This window comes from Tachyglossus aculeatus, chromosome 13 (genome assembly GCF_015852505.1).
Source record: "Tachyglossus aculeatus isolate mTacAcu1 chromosome 13, mTacAcu1.pri, whole genome shotgun sequence".
NCBI lineage: Eukaryota > Metazoa > Chordata > Mammalia > Monotremata > Tachyglossidae > Tachyglossus > Tachyglossus aculeatus.
In genome coordinates this window covers 1,378,154-1,391,914 of record NC_052078.1, presented here as the reverse complement: position 1 = coordinate 1,391,914, position 13,761 = coordinate 1,378,154, and the positions used below count along the sequence as shown (strand labels likewise).

General features: G+C 59.2%; 1 protein-coding gene across 1 annotated transcript in view; it reads left to right on the top strand.

Moving 5' to 3' along the window:
* The first annotated feature begins 666 nt into the window (after window positions 1-666).
* Window positions 667-13,761, top strand: part of OBSCN (obscurin, cytoskeletal calmodulin and titin-interacting RhoGEF) — a 96,955-nt gene continuing 83,860 nt past the window's right edge. The window contains exons 1-6 of the mRNA XM_038755935.1: window positions 667-1,639; window positions 3,666-3,935; window positions 6,053-6,313; window positions 9,681-9,986; window positions 11,065-11,340; window positions 12,845-13,120. Coding sequence (XP_038611863.1) covers window positions 667-1,639; window positions 3,666-3,935; window positions 6,053-6,313; window positions 9,681-9,986; window positions 11,065-11,340; window positions 12,845-13,120 — 2,362 coding nt within the window. The remainder of the gene's footprint in view (window positions 1,640-3,665; window positions 3,936-6,052; window positions 6,314-9,680; window positions 9,987-11,064; window positions 11,341-12,844; window positions 13,121-13,761) is intronic.

The window sequence follows — 13,761 nt, the reverse complement described above, 5'->3', positions numbered from 1 at the left end:
TGTTCTAAGCACTGGGGGAGGATATGAGGTGATCAGATTGTCCCACGCGGGGCTCACAGTCTTCATCCCCATTTTACAGATGAGGTCACTGAGGCACAGAGAAGTGAAGTGACTTGCCCAAGGTCACACAGCTGACAATTGGCAGAACTGGGATTTGAACCCATGACCTCTGATTCCGAAGCCCGTGCTCTTTCCATTGAGCCACGCTGCTTCTCTATGGGATTCAGTCAAATGGGGATTCAGTAGCCGCCCTCCCTCCCCCTTAGACCGTATAGGACTGGGACCGAGTCCCCCTTGATTATCTTGTCCTAGCCCCAGTGCTTAGCGCAGCGCTTGGAACATAGGGAGAGCTTTACAAATGCCACAGTTATTATCCCGCTCATTCCTGGCACCCCCCAAATCCTGGGCCATCTCGAAGCGGGGGAATTGCCACTTCTGAGCACTGGGCACCCCTAAAGACAGCAGATTCGGTGCCACCCTCACCCGTCCGGTGGATGGATGTGGTCCGGCCCACCTAGGGAAACCGAGGCAGAGGCGGTCATCCCACAGCTGGGCCAAAAGAGGGGAGCTCCCCGACTCCTCACCACCCCCGGGACCCTCGGCCTCCCCTCCCGCCATGTCCCTGACCCTCCCCCGTCTCTCCCTCCGTCCTTCCAGGAAGCGGCGATGAACTACGGCTCGTTCAGCGGGGCCCCCCGCTTTCTGACGCGGCCCAAGGCCTTCGCGGTGTCCGTGGGCAAGGACGCCACGCTGAGCTGCCAGATCGTGGGCAACCCGGTCCCGCTGGTCAGCTGGGAGAAGGACCAGGCCCCGCTGGCGGCGGGCGGCCGGTTCCAGACATTGGAGGAGGGCGAGCTGTACCGCCTGACCATCCTGGACCTCAGCCTGGAAGACAGCGGCCAGTACGTCTGCCGGGCCCGCAACTCCATCGGCGAGGCCTTCGCCGCCGTCAGCCTGCGCGTAGGGCCCGACGCCGCCGTGACTCAGCTGGCTCCTTACTTCCTGCTCAAGCCCTCGTCCATCCGGGTCAGCGAGGGCGAGGATGCCACGTTTCGCTGCTGCGTCCGGGGCAGCCCCCCGCTCGCCCTGCACTGGGACAAGGACGGCCGGCCCCTGGGCGGCCTGTCTCCCGACGCCCAGAGGGTCCGCGTCGAGTCCAACGCCCTGCACATCCGGGCGGCCCGCCAGCAGGACGGGGGCACCTACACAGTCCGGGCGGAGAACCCGCTGGGGGCCACGAGTGCCGCCGCCGACCTGGTAGTGGAGGAGGGCGGCGGCGGCGGGAGCCGGGCCGGCGGCCTGTTGGCCCACCTGCAGAAGCGGCGGGTGGAGATGCGGCTGGCCGCCCCCGGCCCGCCCGCCCCATCCCCGCCGAGCCCCGGCCGGACCTTCGCCGTGACCGAGGGCAAGCACGCCAAGCTGAGCTGCTTCGTGAGCGGCGAGCCCAAACCCGAGACGGTGTGGAGGAAGGACGGCCGGGAGGTGGCCGAGGGCCGGAGGCACCTGGCGTACGAGGACGAGCGGGAAAACTCCGTGCTCAAGGTCCTCTACTGCCGGCCGGAGGACGAAGGCCTGTACACCTGCGCCGCCTCCAATCTGGTGGGGCAGACCTACAGCTCCGTGCGCCTCATCGTCCGAGGTGATCCCACACCTTCGGGCTCCTCCGGCCCACCCTTTGTGCCCTCACACACATTCCCAAGCACACCCTTCATCCTTGACGGTGTTCTCACGCCAGAGTCTACGGGGGTCTCTGCCCCAGGCACCGTAGCACTCGGGACAGACCCCTTTCGGGTCCCCGGAGGGTCGATTCAGGCCTCCCTGGAGGCAGGGGGCTGGACTAGCTGACCTCTCCTTGGGACTTTTTGGAGTCCATGACCCCAGTCAGTCACCACCAGGTCAGATCCGGACTGTGAGTCAGCTGGATGACGGGGCATGTACCCCTACGTCGTCCCCCTCTGTCTCTGAGTCCCCCCAGTGACACAACGCAAACCATCCCACACCCCTGACCCTCCCCCAGTGACCCAGCGTGGACCATCCAATAATAATAATAATAACAATGGCATTTATTAAATGCCTACTATGTGCAAAGCACTGTTCTGAGCGCTGGGGGGGGGGGATACAGGGTGATCAGGTTGTCCCACGTGGGGCTCACAGTCTTCATCCCCATTTTCCAGATGAGGGAACTGAGGCCCAGAGAAGTGAAGTGACTCGCCCAAGGTCACCCAGCTGACAAGCGGCAGAGCCGGAATTAGAACCCATGACCTCTGACCCCCAAGCCTGGGCTCTTTCTACTGAGCCATGCTGCCTCCTGACTCTCCCCTTAAAGAGCACGGACTTTGGAGTCAGAGTTCATGGGTTCAAATCCCGGCTCTGCCACTTGTCAGCTGTGTTACTTTGGGCAAGTCACTTCACTTCTCTGGGCCTCAGTTACCTCATCTGTAAAATGGGGATTAAGACTGTGAGCCCCCTTGGGACCACTTGATCACCTTGTAACCTCCCAGAGCTTAGAACAGTGCCTTGCACATAGTAAGCGCTTAATAAATGCCATTATTATTATTATTATTATTATCCCTGACTCCTCCCCAGTGACCAACATGGACTGCCCGTCATCCCCGACCCTCCCCTCTCCATCTCTGACTCTCTCCCAGTGACTCTGAGCACTGTATTTGTGCTCATTCTGTGTGAAGAGCCTTGCTGGACGCCTCCCCGGGGCACAGCATTGTGCTGGGCCCTGGGCAGGACGTCTGCCAGGTAAGGAGGGTGGTCTTGGGCACCTGGGAGTTCACATGGGTTCGAATCCCATCTCTGCCACGTGTCTGCTGTGTGACCCTGGGCAGTCACTTAGCTTCTCTGTGCCTCGGTTACCTCATCTGGAAAATGGGGACTGAGACTGCGAGTCCCACGTGGAACAGGGACTATGTCCCATCCGAATTGGACCCCAGCGCTATGTACAGTGCCTGGCAGCGTTTAACAAATACCGTAATCATTGTTCTTATTATTATTGTCCAAGGGAAAACAGCAGACAAGTGTCAGAGCTGGGATTAGAACCCACATCCTTCTGAGTCCAAGACCCGGGCTCTTATCCACTAGGCTTCAGGTGTCCATTTACCGAGCTCCTGACCCCAGACTTCGGTTATATTTCAGCTCCAGTGAGCAGGGGGCTTACCCTGGCTGCTTTTCCCTCGAGCCAGGTGACACGCCCCGCTGGGCACTGCCCTCCCCCTCCCACCCACCATGGTAATAATAATAATGATGGCATTTATTAAGCGCTCACTATGTGCCAAGCACTGTTCTAAGCGCTGGGGGAGGTACAAAGTGATCAAGTTGTCCCACAGGGGGTTCACAGTCTTCATCCCCATTATACAGATGAGGGAACTGAGACCCAGAGAAGTTAAGTGACTTGCCCAGAGGCACACAGCTGACAAGTGGCGGAGCCGGGATTTGAACCCATGACCTCTGACTCCAAAGCCCGTGCTCCTTCTACTGAGCCACGCTGCTTCTCTACTGAGCCACGCGTGGTTCTGCTGGGACCTCTAACCCCAATCCTTCCCACTGCTGAATCTCTCGCCCCCGCCCCCTGCTCCCCCCTTGGGACCAGTAGGATGTCTAACCCGAATCCCTTCCGCTGCCGGATCCCTGATCGGCCCCGATCTCCCCCTTCCCAGAGCCGCCGGTGCCCTTCAAGAAGAAGCTGGAGGATGTGGAGGTGCGGGAGAAGGAGTCGGCCACCTTCCAGTGCGAGGTGTCCCTGGCCGCCACGGAGGCGGCCTGGTTCAAAGAAGAGACGCGGCTCCGACAGAGCTCCAAGTACCGCATGGAGGAGGACGGCACCCTGCGGAGGCTCACCGTGCACAGCGTCACCACCGACGACGATGCCGTCTACGTCTGCGAGACGCACGAGGGCAGCCGGACCGTCGGCGAGCTCTCCGTCCGAGGTGGCCGGGCCGGGGGACCCCGGGAGGGCCGGCGGGGAAGGGAGAAGGGGGGAGATCACCAGCTTGTGGCCTGGGAGAGCCGGGCCGATCGAGGACCCGGGAAGTGGGGCGGCGGGCTGATTGGAACCCAGACGGCGGACCTAAGAAGTAGCCTTTTCTTCATCTGTCCCTCCAGTTCCCCACCGAGGGTCTCTGGGTTGTGCTGGGGGGCGGATGCTGGGAGATGGGTCAGCCGGGGCCCAGCAGAAGGGGCATGACCCATTCATTCAGTCAGTCAGTCAGTCGTATTTATTGAGAGAAGCAGCGTGGCTCAGTGGAAAGAGCCCGGGCTTTGGAGGCAGAGGTCATGGGTTCAAATCCCAGCCCCGCCAATTGTCAGCTGTGTGACTTTGGGCAAGTCACTTCACTTCTCTGGGCCTCAGTTCCCTCATCTGTATAATGGGGATTAAGACTCTGAGCCCCATGTGGGACAACCTGATCACCTTGTATCCCCCAGTGCTTAGAATGGTGCTTTACATATAGTAAGCGCTTAACAAATACCATTATTATTATTATTATTATTATTGAGCACTTACTGTGTGGAAAACGCTGTACTAAGCGCTTGGGAGAGTACAGTGTAATAATAAACAGACACATTCCCTGCCCTCAACGAGCTTACAGTTTAGAGACCCAGCAGAAGCTCTGCCAGCACGCCTGGGCAGACGTGGCTCGACCCCAGGGCCTCCCACCACTGACGAGGCTCTTTGACCACCCCTGCCCCTCACCCAGGGGAGCCTAGGTCATGCTAAGCCAGGTAGACACCTCTTTTTTTCTTCCTGGTATTTGTTAAGCGCTTACTGCGTCTCAAGGAAAGTGAACAGGAGCTGGGGTGGAAGTTGGTAGCGTCAGAGGACATCAGGGAGATGTCGGAGAAGAAGCCGAGAGGACCCACCCATCCCACGGGTCTCGCAAAATCCACTGGTACCCCCCACTCCAGTCTGCCCTAGAAAGCCCGGGTTGGGTTTTGGTATCCAGCGCTTAGTACAGTGCCTGGCGCACAGTAAGCACTTAACAAATGCCATAATAATAATTTGCTGGTCGGGGTGGGGGTAACCTTGCAGAGGGGCCTGGGGTGAGTGTCAGGAATGCCAAAGGGAATGGGCCCTGGGAGGGAAGCAGCGTGGCCTAGTGGAATGAGCCCTGGCCTCATTCATTCAATCGTATTTATTGAGCGCTTGCTGTGTGCAGAGCACTGTACTAAATTAGAGGACCTGGGTTCTAATCCTGCTCTGCCACTCGTCTGCTGTGTGACTGTGGGCAAGTCATTTCACTTCTCCAGCTTCAGTTACCCCACCTGTAAAGTGGGCATTAAATCCTACTCCCTCCTACTTTGACTGTGAGCCCCGTATGGGGCAAGTACTGTGTCTGACTGATTCTCTTGTATGTACTGCAGCGCTTAGTACAGTGCTTGGCACAAAGTAAGCGCTTTAACAAATACTGTAAAGAAAGGAAAAAACGGTATCGGGTTGTTCAGCCTGGCGAAGAGAAGGGTGAAGGGTGTGTGTGCTGGGAGGGGCATATTGCTGCCTTCCAGCTTTGAAATGGGGCTATTGTGAAGACACGGACCAGGCGGACTAGAAGAAACAGGCTTTGGGTACAGCAGGAGGGATTTCAGCCAGACTCAAAGAAGGATTTCTAGGCGGTCGGGGGTATTCAGCACCAGTCCCAGTGACCAGAGAGGTGGTGAGTTCTCTTGGGGCCTTTAGGTACGGCCCTGATCAGAGGCAGGGGGTTCTGGCGCTGAGCCTATTGAGAAGCAGCGTGGCTCAGTGGAAAAAGCACAGGCTTTGGAGTCAGATGTCATGGGTTCAAATCCCGGCTCTGCCAACTGTCAGCTGTGTGACTTTGGGCAAGTCACTTCACTTCTCTAAGCCTCAGTTACCTCATCTGGAAAATGGGGATGAAGGCTGTGAGCCCCCTGAGGGACAACCCGATCACCTTGTAACCTCCCCAGTGCTTAGAGCAGTGCTTTGCACATAGTAAGCGCTTAATAAATCCCATCATCATTATTATTATTATTCTGGGTAGATTTCTGCCTCAGTGAGTGGGCACCCTGACTTTTGACCTCCCCCCCTCAGGTAACATCACCAAGAAACTGCCACGCAAAACGGTGGTGCTGGCCAACGACACGGCCATCTTCTGCGTGGACCTGGAGCGGGAGAGCCGCCACGTCCGCTGGCTGAAGAACCGGGTGGAAGTGACCCCCGACGACCGCATCACCGTCACCGCCGCCGGCACGCGGCACACCCTGACGATCCGCAGGTGCCGCCTCGACGACGCGGGCGAGGTCGCCTTCCTGGCCGACGACGACCGGACGACCACTCAGTTCACGGTGTCCAGTAGGTCTACCGAGGGGGCCGGCTTGGGGTCGTCTCGGGCAGGGGCCTGAGGCAGGGATGGGCTGAGAGCCGCTTCTCCGGTTCGGTGGGCCTGGCAGGAAGGACACCCGGACCGCTCTCTGTCGATCCGGGCAGACTGCCGTCCCGGGCGTCCTGTGGGGAGGAGTAGCCAGGGTGGTCTGTGGGGATGGGGGTGTGGAGAGGAGCTGGGGGCAAAGGAGCTTCCCGGAGGAAGTAGCCACCATACTCTGCTGTGGGGCTGGAGGAAGCAGGGAGCTCTGCTAGGCCCAGCAGGTGGGATTCTGTTAGACAGTAGCTCCTTGAGGGCAGGGATTATGGGTCTGCTTCTGGGTCCCGGGCCGCGTGCTTGGGCTTGTGGCGGAGGGCTTAAGGCTTGACGTGAGCATGAACGTCCCTGGGGGGACACCCCCAGAGGTCCAGAGTACGGCACGTCTTTCCCCCGGGGGCGAAGACAGGGTCCCCGGCCATCGCTCACGCCCAGAAGCAGGGTTCCCGGAACAGGGGTCCCCAGCGCCGACCCCCACGGGTGGCCGGGGCAAGGCGGGAAGGCGTCGATGGCATGAGCCAGACAGGCGGGGGCGGGGGGCCCGGTCTGCCGAAGCTTCCTATTTTTATCCCTCCTGTCGCCTGGTGCTTAAGTGTCCCCTGGGAACAGGGCTGCTCTGACTACTTGGAAATCCTGCGGGTGGCAAGAGCGTGTCCTCTGGGTCGTTTGTGGCCCGCCCCGTCCCCGCCTCTCATGTCCCCCTCTCAGGGTCCCGCCTCTAAGCGTTTCTGCTTCGCAGGGCTCCTATGTCTCAGCACCCCGGTGTCTCTGCACCGTCGTGTCTCAGGGCCCCCGTGTCTCCACACCCCCACGTGCGTCTCACTGCCTGGATCTCAGGGCCCCCATCTCGGCCCCGCTGCCTCTCAGTTCTCCCATGTCTCAGAAGCTCCCCGATCTGAGCGCCCCCAGGCCTCAGGGCCCCCGCATCTCAGGGCCACTCCTTTCTCAGTGGCCTCACCTCTCAGGGCCCCCCCATCCTGGCACTTCTGCCTCTCAGCCCCGTGCCGCCCTGACTGCTCCCAATCCAGCAGGGTCAGCCACCTCTTGGGCCCCAAAGGTCCCGGGGATCTCTCTCTCTCTCTGTCTCCCTGCCCCGTCTCTCTGAAAACTCAAAGCAGTTCCCAGCCCTGGCCTCCCTGGTTCATTCTTGGTGGGGAAATGGGCTCAGAGAGGTTAGGTGGTCAGTCGGGGTCACACAGCAATGCCGGGGTGGGGCAAGGACTAAGGCTTGGGCCTCCTGGTGCCCAGGTATCACCTATCCCGTGAGACCATGCCGTGCGGCCAGTGGTGCCCCCCACTCCCACAGAGACCCAAGGGTCATCCGGGCTGCGGTCAGGTGGCTCTGCAGAGGGCAAAGCCGAGGTCCCCGGGATCGTTTTCTGGCAGGACGGGGGTCCCCAGCCCTGGATCGCTGCCCGCGGAGTATTGCCACACATCAAGTTTGTCCCGGTCTCCCCGGGATCATCCTGAACCAAGCTGCACATATGATCCCGCCCCGGGGGACCCCTCAAGCCTACAGCAGTCTGATGAACCCCGGGAGGGTGGGAAGGATGATTGGGGAAATAGAGGCACAGCGGCAGGAAGCGACTCCCCCTTCCTCCCCGCAATCCCAGCGGATCTTCTCAGTTTCCCAGATGGCCCTGTACAGTGAGCAGCAGTGGCGGCCACTGTCAGAGAGGACTTTGGTACTGGGTGGAAAAACTTTCGGGGCGGGGGGCCAGGGGGGCGGGGTGCTGAGTCAGAGTGGAGGTGGAGTTTACTGTGGACCCGGTGTCTGGGCCCAGGCCCCGGGCGCGGGGCAGAGGCTTTTCGGTGGGCAGATCAGATGGCGCCCAGCTGCCCCGGCCCTCACGTCACGGGTGCGGCCAGTGGGAGCCGCTGACCTTGAGATGTCCTCTCTGGAACGATAGTGTTCCGACCGACTGACGCGTGGCCCAGCCTGAGCCCGTGAGTCAGGAGACCCGAGTCAGAGTCCCAGCTCCGCCCCTGGCCCTCCGGGTGACCTTGGGCATGTTGCTCAACCCTCTCTGGGCCTCTGTTTCCCCACCCGTACAATGGGGGCAAGGTTCCCGCCCCGCCTCCCCCTCAGACTAGGAGTCCCGAAAGGGGTGGGGCCATTCCGATTCTCCTGTGTGGCCTAGAGGAAAGAGTCCGGGCCTGGGATTCAGAGGACATGCGTGCTAATCCCAGCTCAGCCACATGTCTGCCATGTGGCCTTGGGCAAGTCACTTCACTTGTACCTCAGGGATATCATCTGTAAAATGGGGATAAAAAAAGAATGGCATTTATTAAGCTCTTACTATGTGCAAAGCACTGTTCTAAGTGCTGGGGCGGTTACAAGGAGATCAGGTTGTCCCACGGGGGCTCACAGTCTGCATCCCCATTTTACAGATGAGGTAACTGAGACACAGAGAAGTTAAGTGACTTGCCCAAAGTCACTGTACTAAGCACCTGGGAGAGTGCAATATAACAATACAAGCAATCCCAGATTGCTTTCCACATACTTCTACTTTGATGTGCCCTGCCCTCCACTCTGAGGATTGTAGCAGTTTTGGGGGGGTCCCATGTCTGCTGAGGGGTTCTGTCAATCCATAAGAGTCTGGACAAGGCTTGGGACACCAGGGGGGCTAGGGCACAAGTGGAGGGGATCTCTCTGGAGAATTTTGAAGGGCTTCTTGGTAACCCCTATGGGAGATCTGAGTTCTGGCTGTTCCTCATTCACTCAGTAGTATTTATCAAGCCCCTGCCAAGTGCTCTGTGGAGCGCTGTACTGGGCGTCTGCTGCACGCCAGAGCACTGCACTGGGCACCAGCCACGTGCAAAGCAGCGTGGCTCAGTGGAAAGAGCCCGGGCTTTAGAGTCAGAGGTCGTGGGTTCAAATCCTGGCTCCGCCAACTGTCAGCTGTGTGACTTTAGGCAAGTCACTTCACTTCTCTCTGCCTCAGTTCCCTCATCTGTAAAATGAGGATGAAGACTGTGAGCCCCCCGTGGGACAACCTGATCACCTTGTAACCTTCCCAGCACTTAGAACAGTGCTTTGCACATAGTAAGTGCTTAATAAATGCCATTATCATTATTATTAAAGCACTATATTGAGCAACGGCTGTGGGCAGAGTATGGTACTGCATCCTAAGTGGGCACCCAGTTCACATCAAATAAACGCCCTTGAACCAACTCCAGGGCCCCCAACCCCTGGGGTCAGCAGGGAGAGGGTATCCGGGTTTCCCTATGGTGATTTCGTCTCCCCTGATTGCAGTCTCTCTCTGTGTCTCTTTCTCTCCACCCGCATCTCTCTCACAGCCCCACGGAAGCCCCCCGCCCACCCTCCTGGCCACCCCACGGTGACAGATAAAACAGACACCTCAGTGACCCTGACCTGGTCCCCGCCGGAGATGGAATGGCCCGTGGCCATCGATGGCTACCTGGTGGAGCGCAAGGTGCTGTCAGGTCAAACCTGGCAGCGGTGCCACACGACGGACCTGGCGCCCGGCCCCGAGCTCGTGGTCAGCGGCCTGGACGAGGGGGGCGATTACCAGTTCCGCGTCTGTGCCGTCAACAGCTTCGGCCAAAGTCCCTACCTCGAGTTCCCCGGCACCGTCCACCTCAGTAAGGGCTGGGGCCGGGCGGGGGGGGGGGGGGGGGGGGCGGCCAGGCCGGACGGAACCGAGGCTGGAGTAGTGAATCCCGTGAGGCCCGGGATGCCAGGAAGGGCTTGCATGGAGGGAACTTCCATGTGTGGGGCTTCATGGGGAAGGGCGGGGGATTGGTGGCATCCATTGTGTTGTTGTTGGGGGTTGGGTTGGGTTTCAGGGCAGGGCCTGGGGGTTCTCCCTGTGGTCCAACCCTTCCGGGAAAGTTGGGGGCGGCTTCTCGCCACACCTTCCAAGGCGACTATGATTTGTCCGGGTCTCAGATTTCCCATGGCGTCGTTCCCTGCCCCGGGCCACATGCCTTCCGGGCGGGGTCACCCTGCTCCTGCCCAGATTCTGGGGGGTTCCCTCTTCATCCGCACTGGGCAGCTACTCAGTGACTCGGGCAGGAGGGCAGAAGGGAAATGAGCTGGGCCGTTCCCCAACCTTGCCCTCCATAGGGCCCGAGTAGGGTTTGGCTCCACAGTGGGGGTTCGGGTCACTGTTGAGGGGGCCCCAGGGTCGGGGTTGGGGCTTTCCAGACCCCCCAGGCTCACATTAGAGTGGCCCTCTCTCTGCCCCCTGAGGCCCTGGAGAAGGGTCACCCCTTGACCTGCCTCCCGAGGGTCCTCAGCTGGGGTAGGCCAGCTCCCTGGAACCACAGCCAGAGGGGACTGACCCCGCTGCAGGGGAATAGTGGCGAGTCTGCCCCTCACTGACTCCAGCCCAAGGCCATTTGGCCGCGGCTCTGGTTGCCACTGTCTGTGTGGGCTCCCTGGCGAGAGGAGGGTGAACACGGGGTTCCAGAGTCCAGTGGTAGCGCTGGTCTGGCGTCTTTCAGCGGGACCACTTGGTCTTCAAGGGCCAGAGAAAGTGCACTGGACATGATCTGCTCCCACAAGGAGCTTACGCTCAAATTCTTCTTGACCCATCGGGCAGGCTGGGGGTTGCCGTCTGTTTGCCTGTGTCTGTCGGGCCTTGGGCCGACTCCAGCAGAATCCCACCAGGACAGCCCAACTGACCGCTGTCCTCTTTCTGTCACCCCTCACCTTCAGAGTCTTCAGCAGCATTCTCCAAGGAGGAGCCGGCTCAGCGCACGGTGAAGGTAGCGGCCACGGAGACGGCCATGCTGAGCTGCCGGGTGGCCCAGACCGAGACGACCGTACAGTGGTACAAGGATGGGAAACTGCTGAGCTCCGGCCAGAGGGTGCGCGTGGAGGCCCAGGGCCGGGACCGGAAGCTGGTGGTGCAGGGGGCCGGGCCGGCCGACGGCGGGGAGTACACCTGCGAGGCGGGAGGACAGAGGCTCACCTTCCGGCTGGACGTGGCAGGTCAGCTCCTTCTCAGGTCATCGTGTCCCCTCCCCTGCATCGAGCCCTGATGGCAAATCTTCCCTGGATGTGTCTAGTCCCAGGTGGGAAGAGTCTCCAGTCTCCGGCAATGAGGCATTCCTGTGTCTCCAGTTCTCCCTGTCCATCAGCCTTTCCCATCACCTCCTCATTCATTCAATCGTATTTATTGAGTGCTTACTGGGTGCAAAGCGCTGTACTAAGCACTTGGGAGAGTACAGTATAACAATATCATTAAAATATCCTCCCCAGGCTCACCTCTGATCCCCTAATACCAATTCCCCCATTTCTCTTCTCCCTCTTTCCCCCTCCATTTCTCTGATTTCTCCACATCCCCTTCTGGCTCTCCCCGAATATTGTACTTCCAGCCGGCTGGCTGATCAAGTTTCACTCCCTCCATCTCCCCCAGCTCAGGTCCCCAGGCCCAACTCTCCCAGCTCACCTCCCCTGGGCCCAGCTTTCCTCGGCTCAGCTCCCCGAAGCTCAGCAACCCAGGTGCAATTTTTCCAGCTCGACTGGTCCAGACTCAGCACCCTGGACTCGGCTGCCTGGTCTCAGCTCCCCGAGATCATTCATTCATTCATTCAATCGTATTTATTGAGCGCTTACTGTGTGCAGAGCACTGGACTAAGCGCTTGAGAAGTACAAGTCGGCAACATCTAGAGACGATCCCTATCTAACAACAGGCTCACAGTCTAGAAGTTGGAGACAGACAACAAAACAAAACATGTGGACAGGGGTCAAGTCATCAGAATAAATAGAAGTAAAGCTAGATGCACACCATTAGCAAAATAAATAGAATAGTAAATATGTACAAGTAAAATAAATAGAGTAAAAAATCTGTACAAACATATATACAGGTGCTGTGGGGAGGGGAAGGAGGTAGGGTGGGGAGGATGGGGAGGAGGAGAAAGAATAATGATGGCATTTGTTAAGCGCTTACTATGTGTAAAGCACTGTTCTGAGCGCTGGGGGGATACAAGGTGATCACTTTGTCCCACGTGGGGCTCACAGTCTTAGTCCCCATTTTACAGATGAGGTAACTGAGGCTCAGAGAAGATAAGTGACTTGCCCAAGGTCACTCAGCAGACATGTGGGGGAGCCAGGATTAGAACCCATGACCTCTGACTCCCAAGCCCGTGCTCTTTCACTGAGCCACGCTGCTTCTGTCGATCAGTTCTCAAGGCTCATCTGCACAGGCTCAGCACCCCCGGATTCGGCTCCCCCAGCTCTGCAAGGCTTCCTTAGATGGGCAGACTTCAGGCTGCCATGGAGCGGTTTGGTCACAGCATTGATTGATGTTGCTGCAGTGTCCACCCCTCCCCTTTCCTGGCCAGGAAGAGATCTTGCTGGGTTTCACCCATCTCCCCTTGATAGCCCTTCTGGGCTAGCAAGTTTCCTTCACAGGCTGGTACTAGGTGGTTTGTCTGTATGGTCGTCAATTCCTCCACGATTCTTCTCCCCCCTTTCTCCCACCCACCTCCAGAGCCCCCGGTGGTATTTGCCAAGGAGGAGCCGGCTCAGCGCACGGTGAAGGTGGCGGCCACGGAGACGGCCACGCTGAGCTGCCGGGTGGCCCAGGCCCAGACGACCGTGCAGTGGTACAAGGATGGGAAACTGCTGAGCTCCGGCCAGAGGGTGCGCGTGGAGACCCAGGGCCGGGACCGGAAGCTGGTGGTTCAGGAGGCCGGGCCGGCCGACGCCGGGGAGTACACCTGCGAGGCGGGTGGACAGAGGCTCACCTTCCGGCTGGATGTGGCAGGTCAGGACCTACCCAGGTCATTGTATCCCCCCATAGTATCGAGCCCTTCCTGGGTTGTTTCTTGTACTGGGGCGGAAAGTCTCTCCAATCTCCCCCAGTGACCTGTTCTAGTCCACTGGGGATCATTTTTCCCTCCCCAGTTTCTCCCTTCACCTCCTCCCCCAGCTCAGCTCTGAGCCCCCGATCCCTAGCCCTCTTCTGGCTTCCTCTTTTCTCACCCCTTCCCCCTCCAGGTCTCTGATTTCCCCACATCCCCTCAGGCTCTCCCCCAGTATTGTGCCTCTGGCCTATCAACCCCTCGGGCTCCACTCCTTGGAGATCAGTTTTTCCAGCTCACCAATACCAGCTTCCCCAGTGTCGCTAACTTGGGTTCAGCTTCCCCTGCTCACCCTCTGGGGCTCCGCTTCCCAGGCTCAGTTCTCCTGGGCTCAGCCCCCTGCAACTCAGTCCCCTGCAGGCTCACCTGTCCCAGACTCACTTGCCCCAGGCCCAGGTCCTCCCAAGGCTCAAGTCCCCGGGCTCGGCTCTCCTGGCTCAGATCCCGAGGTTCAGGTCCATGGACTCGGCTCCCCAGGCTCTGTGAGGCTCCCATTCATTCATTCATTCATTCATTCATTCATTCAATCGTATTTATTGAGCAC